Source organism: Salvelinus namaycush, chromosome 27, assembly GCF_016432855.1.
Source record: "Salvelinus namaycush isolate Seneca chromosome 27, SaNama_1.0, whole genome shotgun sequence".
Lineage (NCBI taxonomy): Eukaryota > Metazoa > Chordata > Actinopteri > Salmoniformes > Salmonidae > Salvelinus > Salvelinus namaycush.
The window spans coordinates 10,263,245-10,282,710 of NC_052333.1; the positions used below are offsets into that span (position 1 = coordinate 10,263,245).

Below are 19,466 nucleotides of genomic sequence, written 5' to 3' on the forward strand. Positions count from 1 at the left end.
CATGTCATTGTGGATTCACACTGTCATTGTTTATAAAGGATTTCAAAACACTGTAGCTGAGTGGTTTGTTAGTTGTATCTATGTTTTTGTCCTCTAAATACCAAATTGTGAAATGGTCTGCTGAAATGTGCCTCCAAACATTTGTTGGATATGCATTGCCTAATCAATATAATTGAATAATTTCCAATTTAGTTAGTAGTATCTTCTGTGTTTTCCTGAATTACCATACAATAGAGATCAGGGCCCGTATCCACAAAGTATCTCAGAAAAGGTCCTAGGAATCCTGTTAAAACCAGTTTTAAGAAGAAAAAACTCCCAGCTCGGAGTAGGTTTTTATGATGATGTTAAGACACTACACAGACAAACTCTGAGCTAAGAAATAAAATTAACTCATAAAAGTGTATGTCTGAGGTACCGCAAAGGAAAGATTGGGATGACGCTCATTGACATTGTTTCAAATGCTGGGGAATAACCAATCGCAGTGAGGCATCACCAGCTGTGAACTCTTCAGACAACCATGGTCAATGTGACTACATCAAATGTTGCAATGGTAAAACTTTTTATATAATTTTCGCCTAACACGATCACTTTGCCTTTCTTGAAGGGATACTTCGGGATTTTGGCAATGATGCCCATTATCTACTTCCCCAGATTCAGATGAACTCGTAGATGCAATTTTTATGTCACTGTGTCCAGTATAAAGGAAGTTAGAGGTAGTTTCACGAGCCAATGCTAACTAGCGTTCATGCAAAAGTGTATGGGTATCTGCTAGCATGCTATACCCATAGACTTCCAGTCATTATGCTAACACTAGCATTGGCTCGCAAAACTACCTCTAACAACTTTCACACTAGACACAGTTCATTTGACTCTCGTCACTGCAGTACCTGGTTCGAATCCAGGCTGCATCACATCTGGCCGTGTTGGGAGTCCCATAGGGTGGCGCACAATTTCTGCGATTGACGAAGCTGTAGCCATGGACTCGCACACAGGCGGCTCAGGATATTGGGTCGCTTTTCACTGGCCTGAAGCAGCAGTGGAACTCGGCAGCAGTCTGAGCAGTACTATTCAGGTACACACTGCTCACCTCCCCAGTATTAGGAAGGGGCTATAAAAGGTGTCCTAAACATTGTCTGCTTCACTTTACCCTGGCCAGCTAACCACAGCTGAAAGGGATCCCACCTCAGCAGTCGAACAAAGAAAATAAGTGACACCACTTAATATTGGTGCTTGGAATGTCCGCACACTAATGGACATTGCTGGACCAAACAGACCTGAGAGACGTACGCTCTTGTTGGCAGAGAACATGCCAAATGTACATTGCCACCCTAAGTGAGACACGGCTAGCTGACACGGGACAGGTTGCAGAATTTGGAGCCAGTTACACCTTCTGAAGCACCATTTACAGGCAAAAAGCAGGTCACCATCATAAACAATCTTTCAACCGCAAAAAAACAACATGGATGCAAGGTCCAAACACTGGCACTTGATTGACATTGTCAGGAGGAGAGACAGACATGATGTCAAGGGTGAAAAAGGCCATGTGCAATGCAGAATGCTGGATAGATCACCGACTCATCTCCGAGCTCAACATCCGGATCAGACGTCAACAAGGCAAAAAAATCCTCAAAGCGACTCAACATCTCTCGGTGAAAGAGGAGAACATCCGGCAGTAATTTGTTGAAGCCCTAGACCACCGTTTGGAGTCCTTAAAAAGCATCTTTAGTCCTTAAATCTAAAGATGCTGAGGCAGATTGGACAGCTCTCAAAAATCTGCTGCATTCTACAGAGCTCAAAACAGTCCAGTGTCCAGTTCAAGCTTAGAGCAATGCAGGATGCTTGGCTCAGTAAGAAAGCAGAGGAGATTCAATCATATGCTGACCGCAACAATACAACACTACGATTCACTCAAATCAGTCTATGGCCCACAACCCTCAAGAACCTCAACTTTTCTGATTGCGGATGGAACTACATTGCTCAGAGAAAGACAATATCGTTTCCAGATGGGCCGAACAATTCAACTCAGCCCTCAATAAATGAAGAAGCAATCAACAGGCTGCCGCAAGTTGAAATGAACTTGTCTCTTGCAGACCTACCCACCCTGGAGGAAACAAAAAAGTATCAGCCTCCTCTCATCAGGAAAAGCTCCAGGAGCTGACACCATACCAGCTGAAACCTACAAGGTGGGAGGGCCTCGTTTGGTTGAGAAGCTAACCGACCTCTTCCAGTCATTGTGGAGACAAGAAGCTGTCCCTCAGGAGACAAGGTCTATCCACCTCTACAAGAGGAAAGGCAATCACCAAGCCTGTTACAATCACAGAGGTATATCCTTGCTGTCAATTGCTGGAAAAATCTTAGCTAGAATCCTCCTGCACCGTCTAAAAGAACACCTAGACCAAGACCTGCTGCCCGAGAGCCAGTGTGGCTTCAGACAGAACTGTGGAACAACTAACATGATGTTTACAGCTCGCCAACTCCAAGAAAAATACCAAACTCTGACCTGTACCTCACTTTTTTCAACCTGACAAAGGCTTTTGACACCACAAGGCGCGACGGCCTAGAAAAATGTATCACAATGGTGCATCAGTTCCATGATGGCTAGTGTGCAAGATCACCAAGAGTACTTTGTGCAGTTTCCAGTCATAAACGGAGTGAAGCAAGGCAGTGTTCTAGCACCCACCTTGTTTAGCATGATGTTCTCCACCATGCTGCAAGATGCCTTCCCAAGTGACCACACTGGGATCTGTTTCATCTACAGCTTTGATGGGGGGCTTTTCAGCCTGAGGAGGTTACATTACATAACAAAGGTGGAGGAGGTGACTGTCTGCAACCTCGTTTGCAGATGACTCTGCATTAGCTGCTGGCTTGCTTGCTGACTTGTAGATCCTCATGAACAACTTTTCAGCTGTCTGTGACAACTTCAGCCTCACAATCAGTACAAAGAAGACTGAACTTATGTACCAACCTGCCCCCAGTAATCCTTACGTGGACCAAACCATCTCTGTGAAAGGTCAGAAACTGTCAGCTGTGGACAAATTCACTTACCTTGGTAGCACAATGTCCCGTGCGAGTTCACATAGACGAAGAAACAAACATCAGTATCACCAAGGATAGTGCAGTCTTTGGCCGTCTGCAAGATTCGGTGTGGGATAGAAAAGGCATCAAACTGGCTAAAAACTGAAGGTTTACCAGGCAGTCATATTACCAGCCCTTACTTTTTGCTGCAAAACCTGGACAGTCTACCGACGCCATGCCAGAAAATGAAATAACTTTCACCTGAACTTTTTCAGGATGCTCCTGAGGATCAAGCGGCAGGACAGAATCCCAGACACTGAAGTCCTCAGCCGTGCCGACATGATGAGCATTCCCACACTGCTTCTGAAAGCTCAGCTCAGATGGGTGGGCCATGTGACCAGGATGCCTGCTACACATCTCCATAAGCAGATCTTCTTCATAGAGCTGAAGAATGGGAAGTGAGCACAAGGTGGGCCAAAGAAACGATTTATAGACACCCTGAAGGCATCCCTTGAGCTTTAACATTGATCTAAAGTCATGAGAAAGCCTTGCTCAGGATCGTCCCATCTGGCGGAATCGAATCCGGGATGGCGCTACAACCTCTGAAGCGAGTAGGACCAAAAATGCAATGGTGAAGAGACAACAGCGACCAGAGACCAGTATTGGTGGAGCCGTCCCTCAGGAGACTTTTACCAAGATATCATGTCCAGTGTGCCAAAGCATGTTTCTGGGCTCAGATTGGTCTCATCAGCCATCTGCGCACTCACCGTACCCCAGACTAATCCTAATGAATCGTGTTAGGGTCATCATCAACCTATGATGGACGAACAAGGAAGGAAGGAGTGGTTATAAGTATTGAGGCATATCATGTGAAATAGGCCTCGTGAAATAATTGTAAAAAGCAAAGATACTGTTCCATGTAGGTCTAGATTATTTATGGATTAATCATATAGAAATATCAAAACATTCTTTCAACTCTAAAGCAATTGTATGTGGCACAGGAACCACTGACTGGCTGCCTTTTTCTATGATCAAGGCACCTGCTGGTAACTCTTAACTGGTTAGGACAGCTCACCAGGTCTCCTAAATATGTCGACTAGATGGGACTCTTATGACTAAAGAGGCTTGGATGCATAGCTTTTATTTTACCAGTATAATGTCTCTGTTCTTATCACTTTTTCTACTCTGAGACGTTTTGTGGTCTATCCCCAATATAACGCTTGTCTACGCTGAAACGTTGACTAACATGTCTAGCTCTCAAAGTATGCTGTATGAGTTAGACTGGTTAGATTGATTGGAATGGGAGGAGATTACACCGACCAGGAGGCTTAGGCCTGTACTGTTGGGATGGAGAAATACCAGATGGAATGGGAATGGTTTTCACAGAAGAAATAGCCATTGAGGGATTTAAATGTCAAATAATCAAATGAAATAAAATGTTATTCATCACATGCTTCGTAAAAAACAGGTGTAGACTAATAGTGAAATGCTTACGGGCCCTTCCCAACAATGCAGAGAGAAAGAAAATAGAGAATTAAAATAAAAATAAAACACGTAATAATAAATACATAATGAGTAACGACAACTTGGCTATATACACAGGGTACCAGTACTCAGTCGATGTGCAGGGGTACGAGGTAATTGAGGTATATACTGTATGTACATATAAGTAGGAATAAAGTGACAGATAATAAACAGTAACAGCAGCGTATGTGATGAGTGAAGAAGGTTAATGCAAAGAAGGTCAATGCAGATAGTCCGGGTAGCTAGTTGGCTAACTATTAAACTAACTGTTAAGCAGTCTTATGGCTTGGGGTTAGAAGCTGTGCAGTTACCATACCAAGCGGTGATGCAGCCAGTCAAGATGCTCTCAATGGTGCAGCTGTATAACCTTTTCAGCCTCCTGAGGGGGAAGAGACGTTGTGCCTTCTTCACGACTGTGTTAGTATGTGTGGACCATGATACATTCTTATCTTCAGATGACGAAAAAGACTTAGCTGTGAACGATGACGGACTTGTAAAGCGCAGGGGACTTTTGGAATGAGAGGTCTAGGGCTTAAAGGCAAAAAACTCGGGCCCTTTAGTGCCAAGCATGCAGGCTTAAACTTAAAAGCAGCTTCAACTTGTATTTCAAAGCTTTCCATTTCTTGGAACATCTATCTCTTGACACTGTGGTACAGTACAAAACCTGGCAGATATCAACGTATGAAACATTCATATTTAGACTATTTATTTATCCATAGGTCACGACCAACCTACTCCAGTTTCTACAAATGATATCTAAAGTTTGGAGGCACTGTACTGGAGCCAGCCTTCACATTAATAAAGCCTCAGAGCCAGATTTCTCTTCAGCTGATTATCTCACTCCACTACCCACCATGAAACAGGAAAAAACTCTGCTGCTCTCACACACACAAACACTCCCCTTTTCTTCCATAAGCAAGAGAACCAGAACAGGAAAGTGTTGCCCAGACAACAGGGAGCAGAACATGGGTGACCTCTACCTCCCTGTGTGTGTGTGTGAGTGAGTAATGTTATTCCACGCCCAGACAGGACAGTGGGATTCAGAGTTCAGCCTCTGACATTGGCCCGTCTCCGGCCCGATTTACGAGACTTGGCAACCCAGCCGGGTTTTCCACTGGTCAACATTTTTCTGATAGTTCTGTTATGATGGTCCAATGTTATGTTGCCCCTGACTTTCTCCCTTAGTGCCCTCCACTCTTCGTCCTCAGTCATTACATTGACATTTGAATGATTTAGCAGACACTCTTATCCAGAGAGACTCCTGTAGTAATAATATAATTATATTACACATACTGTACCAGTGACTCGTTATTCTTAAACTAAGATACGGGATTATGAGGCAGTTACTTTTTTTGCATTCCATTTGACTTACTGTAGAATTCTCATGATGACGTGTCATTGAAATACATTGTAGTCCAGTGAACCAATCGTGTCTATCATAGTGGCAGTCGTCATTGATACACAGGTTCGCCACCCTCTGGAGACACGGCCAATTAAATGGTTCGTTCTCAGACAACTATTCCACTGATTTACAGAGTGTTTAATCTACACGCATGTTCAATACAGCAATCTATGAGGATGACTCTCTTAGAAACCCATCGATATCAAAAAAATAAATAATAATTGTCACATGTGCCGAATACAACAGATGTAGACCTTACAGTGAAATGCTTACTTACGAGCCCCTAACCAACAATGCAGTTTAAAAAAAATATGAATAAGAAATAAAAGTAACAAGTAATTAAAGAGCAGCAGTAAAATAGCAATTGCGAGACTATATACAGGGTGGTACCGGTACAGAGTCCATGTGCAGGGGTACCGGTACAGAGTCCATGTGCGGGGGTACCGGTACAGAGTCCATGTGCGGGGGTACCGGTACAGAGTCCATGTGCGGGGGTACCGGTACAGAGTCCATGTGCGGGGGTACCGGTACAGAGTCCATGTGCGGGGGTACCGGTTAGTTGAGGTAATATGTAGATATAGGTAGAGTTATTAAAGTTAATATGCATAGATGATAACAACAGAGAGTAACAGTGTGTTAAAGAGGGGGGAGCAATGCAAATAGTCTGGGTAGCCATTTGATTAGGTGTTCAGGAGTCTTATGGCTTGGGGGTAGAAGCTGTTTAGAACCCTCTTGGACCTAGACTTGGCACTCCGGTACCGCTTGCTGTGCGGTAGCAGAGAGAACAGTCCATGACTAGGGTGGCTGGAGTCTTTGACAATTTTTAGTGCCTTCCTTTGACACCTCCTGGTATAGAGGTCATGAATGGCAGGAAGCTTGGCCCCAGTGATGTACTGGGCCGTTCGCACTACCCTCTTTAGTGCCTTGAGGTCAGAGGCCGAGCAGTTGCCATACCAGGCAGTGAATGCAGCCAGTCACGATGCTCTCGAGGGTGAAGCTGTAGAACCTTTTGAGGATCTGAGGACCCATGCCAAATCTTTTCAGTCTCCTGAGGGGGAATAGGTTTTGCCGTGCCCTCTTCACGACTGTCTTGGTGTGCTTGGACCATGTTAGTTTGTTGGTGATGTGGACACCAAGGAACTTGAAGCTCTCAACCTGCTCCACTACAGCCCCGTCGATGAGAATGGGGGTGTGCTCAGGCCTCTTTTTCCTGTAGTCCACAATCATCTCCTCTGTCTTGATCATGTTGAGGGAGAGGTTGTTGTCCTGGCACCACACGGCCAGGTCTCTGACCTCCTCCCTATAGGCTGTCTTGTCTATGATGACACTGTTGTGTCATCGGCAAACTTAATGATGGTGTTGGAGTTGTGCCTGGCCGTGCAGTCATGAGTGAACAGGGAGTACAGGAGGGGCCTGAGCACGCACCCCTGAGGGGCCCCTGTGTTGAGGATCAGCGTGGCGGATATCTTGCTACCTACCCTTACCACCTGGGGGGGCCGGAAGTTCAGGATCCAGTTGCAGAGGGAGGTGTTTAGTCCCAGGGTCCTTAGCTTAGTGATGAGCTTTGAGGGCACTATGGTGTTGAACGCTGAGCTGTAGTCAATGAATAGCATTCTCACATAGGTGTTCCTTTTGTACAGGTGAGAAAGGGCGGTGTGGAGTGCAATAGAGATTGCATCATCTGTGGATCTGTTGGGGCGGTATGCAAATTGGAATGAGTCTAGGGTTTCTGGGATAATGGTGTTGTGAGCCATGACCAGCCTTTCGAAAGCAGTTCATGGCTACAGACGTGAGTGCTACAGGTCGGTAATCGTTTAGACAGGTTACCTTAGTGCTCTTGGGCACAGGCACTATGGTGGTCTCCTTAAAACATGTTGGTATTACAGACTCGGACGTCGGATGTTGAAAATGTCAGTGAAGACACTTGCCAGTTGGTCAGCGCATGCTTGGAGTACACGTCCTGGTAATCCGTCTGGCCCAGCGGCCTTGTGACTGTTGACCTTTTTAAAGTTCTTACTCACATCGGCTGCGGAGAGCGTGATCACACAGTCTTCCAGAACAGCTGGTGCTCTCATGCATGTTTCAGTGTTATTTGCCTCGAAGCGAGCATAGAAGTAGTTTAGCTCGTCTGGTAGGCTCGTGTCACTGGGCAGCTCTCGGCTGTGCTTCCCATTGCAGTCTGTAATAATTTGCAAACCCTGCCACATCTGACGAGCATCGGAGCCGGTGTAGAACGATTTGATCTTAGTCCTGTATTGACGCTTTGCCTGTTTGATGGTTCGTCGGAGGGCATAGAGGGATTTCTTATAAGCTTCCGGGTTAGAGTCCCGCTCCTTGAAAGCGGCAGCTCTAGCCTTTAGCTCACTGCGGATGTTGCCTGTAATCCATGGCTTCTGGTTGGGGTATGCACATACGGTCACTGTGGGGACAACGTCATTGATGCACATATTGATTAAACCAATGACTAATGTGGTGTACTCCTCAATGCCATCTGAGGAATCCCGGAACATATTCCAGTCTGTGCTAGCAAAACAGTCCTGTAGCTTAGCATCTGCTTCATTTTTATTGATCTAGTCACTGGTGCTTCCTGCTTTAATTTTTGCTTGTGAGCAGGAATCAGGAGGATAGAATTATGGTCAGATTTGCCAAATGGAGGGAGAGGGAGAGCTTTGTATGCGTCTGTGTGTGGAGTAAAGGTGGTCCAGAGTTTTTATTCCTCTGGTAGCACATTTAACATGCTGATAGAAATTTGGTAAAACTGATTTAAGTGTACATGCATTAAAGTCCCCGGCTACTAGGAGCGCTGCCTCTGGGTGAGCGTTTTCTTGTTTGTTTATGGCGGAATACAGCTCATTCAATGCTGTCTTAGTGCCAGCCTCTGTGTAACGGTTTTCTTCCAGGGGTTAGGCTGGACATAGAAACAGACAAACTAGACACACAACATAGAATTCCCACCCAGCTATATATATATAATATTAAGCCATGCCTCCTTGCCTGTGCAACATTTCCTCATCTCCCACTCCTTCTTATGCGAATAGCCCCAATGCTTCTCCCTCTTTTTCCCCTGCCCTGCTACAAAGAGTCCAAGGTGCTAAAGGAGCTCCTTAAACTTGACCCCAAAAAAACATCTGGGTCAGATGGTTTATACTCTTCTTTAAGGTTGCTGCCCCTATCATTGCCAAGCCTATCTCCAACTTTTTTACCCTGTCTCTCCTTTCTGGGAGGTTTCCATTGCTTGGAAGGCAGCCACTGTTCGTCCTTTATTTAAAGGGGGAGATCAAGCTGATCCTAACTATTATAGGGCTATTTCTATTTTGCCCTGTTAATCAAAAGTGTTGGAAACACTTGTTAATAATCAATTGACTGGCTTTCTTGATGTGTATAGTATTCTTTCGGGTATGCAATCTGGTTTCTGCTCAGTTTATTGATGTGTCACTGCAACCTTAAAGGTCCTCGATGATGTCACCATTGCCCTTGATTCTAAGCAATGTCGTGCTGCTATTTTTATTGACTTGGCCAAAGCTTTCGATACGGTACACCGTTCCATTCTTGTGGGCTGGCTAAGGAGTATTGGTGTCTCTGAGGGGTCTTTGGCCTGATTTGCTAACTACCTCAGAGTGCAGTGTATAAAGTCAGAAAATATGCTGTCTCAGCCACTGCCTGTCACCAAGGGAGTACCCCAAGGCTCGATCCTAGGCCCCATGCTCTATTTTATTTACATCAACAACATAGCTCAGGCAGTAGGAAGCTCTCATCCATTTATAAGCAGATGATAGTCTTATACTGGCCCCTCTTCGGATTTTGTGTTAAATGCTCTACAAAAAACCTTTCTTAGTGTCCAGCAAGCTTTCTCTACCCTTAACCTTGTTCTGAACACCTCCAAAACAAAGGTCATGTGGTTTGGTAAGAAGAATGCCCCTCTCCCCACAGGTGTGATTACTACCGCTGAGGGTTTAGAGCTTGAGGTAGTCACCTCATACAAGTCCTTGGGAGAATGACTAGATGGTACACTGTCCTTCTCTCAGCACATATCAAAGCTGCAGACTAAAGTTAAATCTAGACTTGGTTTCCTCTATCGTAATCGCTCCTCTTTCACCCCAGCTGCGAAACTAACCGTGATTCAGATGACCATCCTACTCATGCTAAATTACGGAGATGTAATTTATAGATCGGCAGGTAAGGGTGCTCTTGAGCGGCTAGATGTTCTTTACCAATCGGCCATCAGATTTGTCACCAATGCTCCTTATAGAACACATCACTGCACTCTATACTCTGTAAACTGGTCATCTCTGTATACCCGTCGCAAGACCCACTGGTTGATGCTTATTTATAAAACCCTCTCAGGCCTCACTCCCCCCTATCTGAGATATCTACTGCAGCCCTCATCCTCCACATACAACACCCGTTCTGCCAGTCACATTCTGTTAAAGGTCCCCAAAGCACAAACATCCCTGGGTCACTCCTATTTTCAGTTCGCTGCAGTCAGCGACTGGAACGAGCTGCAACAAACACTCAAACTGGACAGTTTTATCTCAGTCTCTTCATTCAAAGACTCATTAATGAACACTCTTACTGACAGTTGTGGCTGCTTTGTGTGATGTATTGTTGTCTCTACCTTCTTGCCCTTTGTGCTGTTGTCTGTGCCCAATGTTTGTAGCATGTTTTGTGCTGCTACCATGTTGTGTTGCTACCATGTTGTTGTGTTCCTACCATGCTGTGTTGTCATGTGTTGCTGCCTTGCTATGTTGTTGTCTTAGGTCTCTCTTTATGTAGTGTTGTTGTCGCTCTTGTCGTGATGTGTGTGTTGTCCTATATTTATTGTGGCAGACCAGGGGGTTGGGTCAAAACGTTTACACAGATCATACAGGGACAGAGCAGGATTAGCTCAGTTTCAAAAGTGTTTATTAACCTAATAGCCTCTCCGGGATACCGTCTTCTGGGCTCCGGGTCTTGTTGTATCCTGTGGAGATCAAAAACGGAACTCTCTCCTGTTACGTCTGGAACCGTCCCCAGGAGTCCTTTCTTCCCCCAATCTCTCTCCTGTGTGCTACCCTTCTGTCAGCTTTATGTGACTCGTACAGCTGGTGAGCAATCAGCCCTTGATTACTCACCAGCCCCAATTAGTCCTGGCCGGAGAGCTGACCTGCTGTACGCCACATTATATTTATTTTAAATATTTAATCCCCCGTCCTCACAGGAGGCCTATTGGTAGGCTGTCATTGTAAGTAAGAATTTGTTCTTAACTGACTTGCCTAGTTAAATAAAGGTTAAATAAATAAATAATATAACTAAGGACCCTGCGACTTAACACCTCCCTCTGCAACTGGATCCTGGACTTCCTGACGGGCCGCCCCCAGGTGGAAAGAGTAGGCACCAACACATCTGCATGCTGATCGTCAACACGGGGGCCCCTCAGGGGTGCGTGCTTTGTCCCCTCCTGTACTCCCTGTTCACCCAAGACTGTGTGGCCAAGCACGACTCCAACACCATTAAGTTTGCTGACGACACAACTGGTAGGCCTGATCACTGACAACGATAAGACAGCCTAGGTCAGAGGTCAGAGACCTGGCAGTGTCCCGGGTGGCGCAGTGGTCTAGGGCACTGCATCGCAGTGCTAGCTGCGCCACCAGAGTCTCTGGGTTCGCGCCCAGGCTGGGCTGGGTTCGCGCCCAGGCTCTGTCGCAGCCGGCCGCAACCGGGAGGTCCGTGGGGCGACGCACAATTGGCATAGCGTCGTCCGGGTTAGGGAGGGTTTGGCCGGTAGGGATATCCTTGTCTCAGTATGTAAAATGTAATAAAAAATGTATGCACTCTACTGTAAGTCGCTCTGGATAAGAGCGTCTGCTAAATGACTAAAATGTAAATGTAAAAATGGTGCCAGGACAACAACCTCTCCCTCAATGTGAGCAAGACAAAGGAGCTGATCGTGGACTATAGGAAAAGGAGGGCACAGGCCCCCATTAACATTGACGGGGCTGTAGTGGAGCGGGTCGAGAGTTTCAAGTTCCTTGGTGTCCACATCAACAACGAACTAGCATGGTCCAAACACACCAAGACAGTTGTGAAGAGGGCACGACAAACCCTTTCCCCCTCAGGAGACTGAAAATATTTGGCATGGCTCCCCAGATGCTCAAAAAGTTCTACAGCTGCACCATCGAGAGCATCCTGACCGGTTGCATCACCACCTGGTATGGCAATTGCTCGACATCCGACCATAAGGCGCTACAGAGTGTATTGCGTATGGCCCAGTACATCACTGGGGCAAAGCTTCCTGCCATCCAGGACCTATATACTAGGCGTTATCAGAGAAAGGCCCTAAAAATTGTCTTAGACTCCAGTCACCCAAGTCAAGACTGTTCTCTCTGCTACTGCACGGCAAGCGGTACTGGAGCGCCAAATCTAGGTCCAAAAGGTTCCTTAACAGCTTCTACCACCAAGCCATAAGACTATTGAACAATTAATCAAATGGCCATCCCATTGTTTTTACACTGCTGCTACTCGCTGTTTATTATCTATGCATAGTCACTTTACAAATTGCCTCAACTAACCTGTACCCCCGCACATTGACACGGTACCGGTACCCCCTGTATATAGCCTCGTTATTGTTATGTAATTTTCTTGTTACTTTTTGATTTTATTTTTTTACTTTAGTTTATTTAGTAAATATTTTCTTAACTCTTTCTTGAACTGCATTGTTGGTTAAGGGCTTGTTAGTAAGCATTTCATGGTAAGGTCTACTACACCTGTTGTGTTCGGCACATGTGACTAATACAATTTGATTTGATGTAGATCTTATGAAGGGCTTAGGAAGGCTTCATTAAGCCCTTAATGTTGTTTGTTTTAGGTGGGTTATTGTTGTGCTATAGTGGGACCTCGTCCTGCAAAAACATACATGTAAGGGATATCTATGGCTGGCAGGGATTCTGTTTGCTTTCCTTCACTATCGCGCGGGGCTGTTTTGACAAAACTCAGTCGCACCTCTGTCTATGAGGTCCACAGGGTTCCAGGCCTGTCACACATTTATCTCCACACAGCTGTGCCTGTTTCCTCTAGTTTTTCCTCTGGTTTTTGGCCCCTATGTTCAGTGTTTTCCTTGTCCTGCCACAGTTTTCCCCCTGGCTACAATATTCTGAGAGCCATTTGGCAGGTGACTCTGACCCTTCTGGCTGGAGAGAATAGAACTCTCTGGTGTCAATGTTCTTGTTGTTATTCATCCTTGTCATCATTAGTGTCTGTCTTTTTATTCCGTGTCTGATGTTTAGTCACGCTTTGTGGTGTTCATAACTAACATGATAAAATCAGAAAAAAGGTTTCGGACTATTATCTTCTCATTGAATTACTGTCTGGTTCCATTCGGCAGATTAGAGCTAGTTGATTAATGTAAATTGTCATTCAAGTGAGAAGTAAATAAATCATTTCTAATGTGTTCTATTTTCTGTGTCACCTGTGTCACAACTCACAGAAATACTTTCCAAGCCTTGATTATTAGGTTGCCGGGCAACCAGGCTACAATTATATCTAAAGTTATGCTAAATCCTATATAATTGATTATGTAGTACAATAAAGTTACTTTAAGATAATTTGGACATGAAGTGCGGAAAATGCTAATATAGGAGATATTGACTTGCATTGGATTTGTGCCACAAAGCTAAAAAGTTAGCATTTGGAGACAGTGGCTAGGTAAACTAAAAGCATGGATTGCTGTTTTACCATGTCCATAGACTGCTTACAGGGTAAGGAAACCAATATGTAATGTTTTAATGTGGATCACTATCCCTTTAAGAGGGTGTTTGTTTAAGTTTCAAGTGTTAATGTCACATGCACAAGTACAGTGAATTGCCTTTCTTGCAAACTCAAAACCCAACAATGCAATAATCAATAACAATGTAATACTAGAAAAAACCACACGAGAAATAAGAATAGGATATATGAAATACGCAATTAAGTAAGCATACTATATAAAGGAAATATTTAAAAAGTCTGTTCCAATACCATATTTACATGTGCAGGGATACTGGAGTGATGGAGGTAGATATGTGTAAGGGGACTAGGCAACAGAATATAAGATCAACAGAGTAGCAGCAGCTTGTATGTGAGTGGGTGTGCAGAGTCAGTATAAATGTATGTGCATATTATGTGTGAGTGAGCAAATTATGGAGTCAGATTTTGTGTGTGTGTGTTGGAGTGACTGTGTGTGTGAGTGTGTAGGGCCAGGTTAACTCGGATAGTTGTGTAGATATTTTATTAGCTATTCATCAGTCATATTGCTTGGAGATAGAAGCTGTTCAAGAGCCTGTTGGGGTCAAGACTTGATTCACCGGTACCTCTTGCAATGCAGCAGCAGAGAAAATCTATGGCTTGGGTGGTTGGAGTCTTTGACGATTTTCCAGGCCTTCTTTTCACACCGCCTGATATAGATGTCCTGGATGGCAGGGAGCTCGGCCCCTGTGATTTACTGGACTGTCCCCACAACCCTCTGTAGCGCAATGCCATCAAGGGCAGTGTTATTGCCTTACTAAGCAGTGATGCAGCCAGTCAATATGCTCTTAATGGTACGACTGTAGAACCTTTTGCCAAACTTTTTCAACCTTCTGAGGGGGAAGAGGCACTGTCGCGCCTTCTTCCCGACTGTGCGTGTGTGTTTGGACCATTTTAAGTCTAGTGATTTAGACACCGAGGAACTTGAAGCTGTCTACCTGCTCCGCTGCCGCCCTGTGGAAGGGGACGTGCTCGCTCCCCGTTTCCTGTATTCCACAATCAGCTCCTTGGTCTTGCTGACGTTGAGGGAGAGGTTGTTGCTCTGGCAACACACTGCCAGGTCACTGACCTCCTCCCTGTATGCTGACTCAGGCCTACCACTTCGTGTCGTCAGAGAACTTGATAATGGTGTTGGAGTCGTGCATAGCCACACAGTTGTGGGGGAACAGGGAGTACAGGAGGGGACTAAGCACACCCCCCTGTGGGGCCTCTGTGTTAAGGGTCAGCGTGGCGGAGGTGATGTTGCCTACCCCCACGAGCTGGGGTCGGCCCGTCAGGAAGTCCAGAATCCAGTTGCAAAGGGTCCTAAGCTTGGTGACGAGCTTGGAGGGGTTTTGAACGCTGAGCTGTAGTCAAATGAACATCATTCTCACGCAGGTATTACTCTTATCTAGGTGGGTGAGGGCAGTGTGGAGTTTGAGTTTAGTTTGAGTTTATTTTATTTTTACAGGGACAGGGCACATTAATCAACGTTTCAGTAAAAGTGCCGGTTTTAGCCAGCCGGCTAATTTTCAACCGCAGTCCCTGGGCAGGTTATTAAAAACAATTACAATATAAACAATCATTGAGCAGTGAGCACACGCAGAGCAACATAGGACAAGCAAGACATAGCATACAAACAGAGCAACATAGAACAAAAAGCAGTAAGACAAAATTCATAAAAGCAACAGTGTTTCCACACCTCACAAGCTACAGACAACATGGAAAGCGGCAATACACAGCTAGGGATTATGTTCAGAAATCTGATTGACCTTTAGCCATGTCTTCATGCATTTTGTGAAAGTTTGATATGTGGTGCAGTTATGTGTCTGATGGCAGTCTGTTCCAGACATGGGAAGCTCTCACAGAGAAAGCGGATTTACTAAAGGTGCCTTTCCTTAAGGGAACTATACTGTCAAATCACATGTATTTATAAAGCCCTTCTTACATCAGCTGATATCTCAAAGTGCTGTACAGAAATCCAGCCTAAAACCCCAAACAGCAAGCAATGCAGGTGTAGAAGCAGGCTAGGAAAAACTCCCTAGAAAGGCCAAAACCTAGGAAGAAACCTAGAGAGGAACCAGGCTATGAGGGGTGGCCAGTCCTCTTCTGGCTGTGCCAGGTGGAGATTATAACAGAACATGGCCAAGATGTTCAAATGTTCATAAATGACCAGCATGGTCAAATAATAATAATAATCACAGTGGTTGTCGAGGGTGCAGCAAGTCAGCACCTCAGGAGTAAATGTCAGTCACCCTAAATGTCAAGGTTTTCTGTTTAACAAAAATACTGAGTGGAGGGGGAGCCAGGCCATTTAGGATCTTGAATACAAGACATGCGTCGGTGTATTGCACAAGATTTTCCCAACTCAGGAGCTCATGCTTTCTGAGGATGTAACAGTGATGATGGCTATTGGGCTTCCTATCAAGCACTTGAGAGCCTGTTTGTAGACGGACTGAATAGGTTTTAATGTTGTACAGCAAGCTTGGGCCCAACTAGTCAAGCAGTATGTTAAGTGGGGGAGTATCATAGATTTGAAGTACAGTTTTGCTACCTCTGTAGTCAAACAATTTCGTATAAATCGGAAATTAGCTAGGTTGAATTTGGTTATCTGAATTACCTTTTTCACATGCTTTTTAAAAGAGGTCTGAATCAAGTATGATGCCAAGGTACTTAAAATCAGATACCACCTGGAGCTTCTCCCCTGACACACAGACATCTGGCTCAGTAGCATATGTTGCCCTCTTTGTGAAGAACATGCAAACAGTTTTTTTTCCACATTGAGATGCAAACACGAGTCACTCAGCCACTTTGTAACCTGGACCATTACAGTAGTGAGTTCTTGTGCAGCTTGTTGTTTGCTCTTTGCATGCACATATATCACTGTATCATCTGCATACATTTGAACTTCAGACCCAGTACAGACAGAAGGCAGATCATTAATGTACAGGCTGAACAGGAGGGGCCCCAGTATTGACCCTTGGGGCACACCCACATCATAGCTAAGAGTGGGCGACAGCTCATTGCTCACTCTGACACACTGAGTTCTGCCTTCAAGGTATGATTTCATCCATCTCAAGGCATCGGGGGGAAAGTTGAACTTGGACAATTTTGAAATGAGAATCTCATGGTTAACTGTATCAAAAGCCTTCCGTAGGTCCAGAAAACACAGCCTCAACATCGCCCCCTTTGTCCATCTTGGACTTGACATTTTCCAGAAGAAAGCAGTTGGCCGTTTCTGTGGAGTGTTTCGCTCTGAGGTGGGCAATCAGTAGTTCTGCTACACACTTTTCAACAACCTTTGACACCACAGGTAGTATACAAATGGGGCTGTAGTTACTCACGTCAGCAGGGTTGCCTGATTTAAAGATGACCGTTATTATGGCTGACTTCCATACCCTTGGAAACACCCCGAGACCAATAGATGTATTGGTGACCTTAGTAATGGGGCCAATGAGTGACTCTTTGTAGTTTTTAAGAAAGGTAGAGTCCAGCCCAAACACATATTTGGCTTTAGAGTTCTTTAGTGAGCTAATCACCTTGTTCAACTTTGACTCAGAAACCTCCCTTATGATGAAGACAGGTTGAGTGTCATTTACTAGCACTGAGCCCAAGAAACCAGTGGAGGGGTTCTGTGTCAGTAACCTGACAGAGTCAATAAAGTAGGAATTGAAGGCTATTGCTATTTCAACTGCATCCTGTGTTAGATTGTTATTCACCATGATTTCTAGTCTTTTTGCAGTGTTACTATGGTCTTTCCCTGTTAACTTGTTTAGATTCTCCCAGATCAATTTAGAATTTCCCTTTGCTTCACCAATTATGTTAATAAAAAAGTTTGCCTTGGCCTGTCTGATTTCTTTCATCACCTTATTTCTCAACATGGTAAACCTACGTCTGTCATGCTCTAATTTGGATCTTAGGGCTATTTTTAGGGCATAATCTCATTCTTTCATCAATTTCCAGATTTCTCCATTTAGCCAAGGAAGAGTGCTCTTTTGGCCAGGTTTGGATTTGATTTTCTTTAGGAAACCATTTATTGTAGTCTGGATTGTGGATAGAAAAACCTGACTATCAGCTTCCACGTCTGTATAGGACAAGAGATCATTCCAGTTAATTCCCTTAATTGCGTTTTCAAAATAGTTTAATTCACTCCTAGGTATTCTTAGTTGATCCGGCTTTCTAACAGTAGAGAGGTTAAACCTGCTCTTAGACAGCTTTCTGGCTATAAGTGTCAGATTATGATCAGATAGCCCAGTAACCATATTGAATGATTTAGTCACTCTCTCTGGTTTATTACTGAACACCAAATCAATCTGTGTTTTAGAGCAACAAGTCACCCTGGTTGGCCCTTTAACTAGCTGTGTAAGGTCAAAGTAAGGTATTAGTGATCCGTTTGAGGGTTTTCCTAAAAGACTTGTCTACATAATTAATATTAAAAACTCCCATTAAGATGACCTCTTTCCCAAAATCACATTCCCTAAGCATGTTATTAAACTGATAAAAATACACACTTCTGGTTGAAGGTTGTCTATACATACCAATAAGGGTAAAAGACATTTGGGGAGACAGTGTAACGTACAGGCCAATACATTTTAGTTCATAATCACATGACCACTCAATTTGTTTACATCGGATGTTCTTTAATGTATCACACCCCCTCCTCCTCTTCCTTCAATCCTGTCTCTCCTGAAAACATTGTAGCCAGGCACAATCAAAGCAGCATATGGAGAGTTTTTATAGAGCCATGTCTCTGAGAGGCAGAGGAAGTCAAGGTTGGAGTCTGTGAGTAGATGTTGAATTTGATCACTTTTTGGAATGACACTACGAATGTTCAAGTGCCTCCCTAGTAGTCCCTTGGTCTTAGCTCGTGGGTCCCAGATGACTCGAGAGTGATTGACACATTGAAAAAAGTTAAATTTTCTGTGTTTTCTGACAGCTGGGTTTAGGCCGTTTTGATTAGGGGCAGTTCGGTAGCGCAATTAACAATCCCTCCCGCATGCACTGGATGCGGGGAACTAATTAAAACCAGAAGCAGAGTCAGGAATCGCATATAGCGACTTGGGTATGTTTGAAGAGTCAAAATCTATCCTGGAGCCGGGTGAGTCGAGAGAAACCATGGGACCATAGCACCCACCCACTTCCACAGCGGCGACGGGGGGGTGGGATGGTGGACTTAATGTATGCCATAACCAGCCTCTCAAAGCACTTCATGATTACAGAAGTGAGTGCTACAGGGTGGTAATCATTGTGTTTATGTGTTCTGTGCAGAGTATGGAGGCCTGGGTCTGGACTTCAGCTACAGTATAGCCGTGTCAGAGGAGCTGGGTAACATCCGCTGTGGAGGCATCCCCATGGCCATCGGAGTCCAGACTGATATGGCCACACCTGCCCTGGCCAGGTAATGTATATGCACCCATCTGGCCCATAGCCATGTTATTTTCATTATGAGCCAATCAAGCAAGTCATTTCATTTTTATTTTGTATAATATTTTATTAGAGGAAAGTAAAAACATACAATCAATTGCACAATCACATAGCTTGTTCCCTTTGGACCCCCCCCCCCCCCCCTGTCTCCTACCCCCACCCTTCCCAATGTAATTTCATTTCTAAACTACATAAATTAGTCTCTGATTCCCACTGACACACACACACACAAGAAACATTTGTAAAGTCAAGCTTTTGTGAAGACTTGGAGACAACCCACTCTTCTGACATTTCCGCTTCAATATGCACACCAACAATCCAAAACTAGGACTTAGTGGCTTCTATAAGTAATAATTGACAGATG

The 19,466-nt window shown here is 44.6% G+C and overlaps 1 protein-coding gene across 1 annotated transcript in view; it reads left to right on the forward strand.

Moving 5' to 3' along the window:
- Nucleotides 1-19,466, forward strand: part of zgc:85777 (uncharacterized protein LOC405871 homolog) — a 48,586-nt gene that overhangs the window by 17,716 nt on the left and 11,404 nt on the right. The window contains exon 3 of the mRNA XM_038965946.1: nucleotides 18,947-19,076. Coding sequence (XP_038821874.1) covers nucleotides 18,947-19,076 — 130 coding nt within the window. The remainder of the gene's footprint in view (nucleotides 1-18,946; nucleotides 19,077-19,466) is intronic.